This window comes from Arachis stenosperma, chromosome 1, assembly GCF_014773155.1.
Source record: "Arachis stenosperma cultivar V10309 chromosome 1, arast.V10309.gnm1.PFL2, whole genome shotgun sequence".
NCBI lineage: Eukaryota > Viridiplantae > Streptophyta > Magnoliopsida > Fabales > Fabaceae > Arachis > Arachis stenosperma.
The window spans coordinates 57,530,445-57,534,766 of record NC_080377.1 but is presented as its reverse complement, the minus strand read 5'-3'; the positions used below and the strand labels follow the sequence as shown (position 1 = coordinate 57,534,766).

The 4,322-nt window shown below is 29.4% G+C and overlaps 1 protein-coding gene across 1 annotated transcript; it reads left to right on the top strand.

Moving 5' to 3' along the window:
• Window positions 1-1,062: 1,062 nt before the first annotated feature.
• On the top strand, window positions 1,063-2,647 carry LOC130941778 (uncharacterized). Its single transcript, XM_057870371.1, has 2 exons — window positions 1,063-1,562; window positions 2,276-2,647. Exons 1-2 carry the CDS (start codon window positions 1,166-1,168, stop codon window positions 2,437-2,439), a joined length of 561 nt encoding a protein of 186 aa, XP_057726354.1. The 5' UTR covers window positions 1,063-1,165; the 3' UTR covers window positions 2,440-2,647.
• The last annotated feature ends 1,675 nt before the right edge of the window (window positions 2,648-4,322 follow it).

Sequence of the window (4,322 nt, the reverse complement as noted above, 5' to 3'; positions counted from 1 at the left end):
TTGCCAAAAATATCTACTTAGCATAAATTTATTAATTTTTAAAAGATAAAGCTGTCTATTTTTTTAATGATATTTGTAAAAAATAATATTTAAATTTAATTTTTAAAATATTTTTTAAAAATATATATTTAACATAAATATTTTTAATATATTTTAAAATATTTTGAGAATATTTGTATCCTTAACTAAAATAAAAATATTTTTATCAGCGTCTTAAAAAATCATTGGTAATTTTGTTAGTTTACCTTTACTAGGGCTATGACAGAGTCCATGCAAAACGTCACCTTAAAAGGACACAATCACACAAACAAAAAAAGACATCAGACTCCACCAACTCGTAGGAAGTTTCGCTCGTAAGAAAGTACAAGTACTACCGGCTCTACCTTGCCGCTGCCTCTTCCAACATGTCCTCAGAATTATTTATTAATTTATCAAAAGAAATTTGATAATATTTAAGAAGAAAGTATGAGCGAAAATCACATATCAATTTCTAGATATTGAATTAAATAAAAAGTATCACATCATTTTAACAAAAGTACACTTGAAAATTAAAAAATCAACCCAAGTTGTGAAACGAGCTTGTGTAAGCAAAAAGATTAAAGATATAAATGATTTGTCATTGCATGGTTTTACTCTTAACAAAAATGTTTGGGAACACGATAAAATCAATTTAAATTAGTCTAAAGTTATTTTATTTTATGTTTATTAATTATTTTTAAAATAAATATATAAAATTAAATTTAATAAATATTTAATTTTAAAAATTATATATATAAAATTATAAATATTAAATTAAATAAAATAATTTTAAATTATTCTCTCTCTACCGTTACTCTTTACTTAAATATCATTTTTAATTCTAAAACTCGTTAGCCAAAAACGATATCTACACATAAATTGATTTAAGTAATTTGATTTAATTAATTTTCTAAACTTATACTCTAAAGTAACAAAAGTTAAAAGATTCAACACTTTCCGAGAAGGTTCCTATAATAATCCAAACAAAACCTTACATTTTATATCTCCATTCTGCTTGTTAGTATTTACTTGGAAGTTAGGAGTAGGACTATCTCCCTCAATACTTTCGCTTCTCAAGTGCCTCAAGTGCAATACATGCAAACATAGCTTTGAAAAAGAAAACGCAAAAATACTTATCCTAATAAGCATGACTCCTATACAACAGGATCATCGGAGAAAATTAATCTCCGATAATGGCCCGTTGGGTTTTGGTCGCCGTATTAAACTCCAAAATGTGCTGCCAGAGAAAAATTCCGGCCTCATTCGCACATTAGTTCCTACATCTCTTACGCCCCCGAGAATTCCTCCGTTTTTCGCCATGCAAAACGGAGGAAACAGTCCTCGACGGCCGGCAAAATTGTTGGTGAACGTGACATTAGAGAATAGCCCGGGTGCCATGCAAGTGGTGATACCGGCAGAGGACACAGTCGGCGACTTGGTGAAGGCGGCATTGGTGTTTTATGAGAAGGAGAAGAGGAGACCATTTTTGAAGGACTCTGATCCTAACCGCTATGACCTTCACTACTCCTCTTTTGCCCTTGAAAGTAATTATTAGTATTATCTTATCTTTTATTTTTCATATGCTTGCTCTATCCATATATTCACTGAATAAATTAGACTGTAATATGACACCTGAATGGTAACTTAAAAACATTAACAAGTTGTGCAGCATTATTGTTATTAAATAATTACTCATCATCATATGACTATTGTCTTTCCTTAAACTCAAAATGACTCCATAATATATACCAAGAGATAATAAATAAAATAAAAATCAGAGAGACTGTTTATATGAAAACATTTTAAGGGACTTTTAAATTATGTTATAAAATAGAATCTTCTAAAAATACTGTTCATTATTTGTTTAGTTACTCATTTTTGAATTAATGTCTTCATAATTTGACTAATGGATATGATGATCAAAATTTGTCTTGTCTATTAAGGTTCTTAATTATCTAGAATAATAAAAAGTATGGATCAGACAACAATTATTTGAAATCAGTTTCATTATAATTGCATATCTGAGCTAGTGAGCTTACCATTATTATTAATGTTGCATGTAACAACTAACAACTAACTTTTCTTTCAATTTTGATGCCCAATTTACTGATGACCTGATATATATATATATATATATATATATATATATATATATATATATATAAGGATATATATGCAGAACTCTGTATATTAATTAATTAATTAATTTCATGACAATGTAATAAGGATATGTGTATGATTTTGGCTGTGCATGTAGGTTTGGAGCGAGATGAGAAGGTGATGAACTTGGGTTCAAGGAATTTCTTTTTGTGCCCAAAGGCTCTTCCTCTTCTTCCTAAGAAAACTTGTTGCTCTGAGAAAAAGAACATAGCAATTGATCATGTGTGTCCATGGATGATGTTTGTCCATCTCTTGCTATAGATATTAAGACCACTCTCAACAACCATATGCGCCACCTATATTTGTATGCATGGCTATTTATTGACCAGATATTCAAATATTGACAAGTGGCATAAACATTTAATTTTATATTTCTTGTTACTTCGAAACTAGTTAGTGCGATAATAATTGAGGACTTTACTAGGTAAACAATAGTTTTTGTGAATAATGTGAACAATAAGTTTTAAAATTGGCCAAAAAAATTAAAACACATTATACTTTCAAATTATCCACCTAAATCTTAATATTTAGATAATCATCTGCACACCTAATGAATTGAACATCTGATATATCTATTATTTACATTATTTAGTATTTTTATTGTCTACGAATACTTTTTCAATAATTAACGAGAGTGGTAAATCGTTAAAAATGAAATAGAAAACAGCCAAATGTTATCGTTTTTGAAGGAGGGTGCTTGTCTTCAACATTCTTCATGAATCGCTGTAGGAGGAGAGTTGAATCTTCCGTGCTTCTGTTGCACATTAGGACTTGCGATTTGAGGCCGACATGTTTTGAGCCCAAACTTCGAGGAAGGCTTGTGAAATCAACATTCCTTCTATGTGTAACCAATATTATGATTGTGTCACTACAACATAGGCGCGGTTAAGCGGTGGTTTTTTCTCCAATTAGTAGCGGTTTTAAACTGCCGCAAAATCAAAGGCCGATAATTTAGTGGACCGTTATGGTTATGGGTGCTGGGATTAGATTTTGAGGCGGTTTCCAACAATAACTGGTATAACCGCCGCTGAATTAGTATTTTGCGGCAACTAATTTAGCGGCAGTTTTAAACCGCCGCAATATACAAGTATAAGATTTAGTCCTTTTTTATTGATGGTTACGAACCGCCACAATATTTTTACGTTTTTTTATTTATGATGACTGTTTGCAGCGGTTATAAAATCGCCGCTATTTTCAATTCAAATTTAAAAAAATCCTTTAAAAAATGCTAAATTTTTTGTTTAATTTTAAAGATAAATTTTGTAGCCTTGTTTGGATTTTTAATGCTATAAATCTTAATATTTTCGTCAATTGAATATAAATTTGTGGCAAAAATAACAAAATTAATTGAAAAACAAAATAATGTCTTTATAAAAATATCAACATAGTAAATCTCTTGCTAAAAATTGCATAGTCAAATTAAAAAAAAAGTGTTTGCTTCAAATCAAAATAAGTTCAATCCTAAGATTCTATTTTTCACTCTATCCTTCCACGGAATTCATCCATGTAATACTATTGAGTCAACAATCTGCATAAGGATAAATAACAATGTTTTAGTCTAATTAAACAATCGAATACACACTTAAGCCAGTGATATATATGACTTTTGATACTTAATTATAAAATACTACCAAGTTAGTATTATTTTTTTTTCTATACCAACCTTGCTATTATTAATATTCGATGGTGGTAAATTTCTCCTTGATGTATACATTGGTTTTCCTACTTTTTCGTAAAAGCAAAACCTGGATGGGTAAATTTACAAATATAACGTGACTGATCTTAACTCCTAATCAATAGAAATTAGTTAATGAAGTATTTTTTATAGGAAACAAAAACATAATTGTAAACTTGCTGCTAGATTATGATAAACATGATACTTACATATTCGGTGAGGGCTAAATTTGCCTCAAAGAGTGTCTTGATTGTCCCTATATCCTCCAAATAATCATTGAAGAGAAAAGACTGCAAATATATGAAGAACTTACATAAACTCTTAATGTCCTTTAAATGCCACCTGATTGAGCAACCTCTTTTAGTTGCAATGGTTGATGTGATATTCATCATGATTTAAAAATAGTATTCAACAACTAAAGACTACTTTTAAGATTGATATCAACAACAAAAGAACAAAATAAAAGTAG

What these genes read in the sequence shown, in the direction of transcription:
- LOC130941778 (XM_057870371.1), top strand. Translation starts at nt 1,166, where the DNA reads ATGACTCCTATACAACAGGATCATCGGAGAAAATTAATCTCCGATAAT. An exon ending in CTCCTCTTTTGCCCTTGAAA is followed by an intron (nt 1,563 to 2,275) that starts GTAATTATTAGT and finishes CTGTGCATGTAG; the next exon opens with GTTTGGAGCGAGATGAGAAG.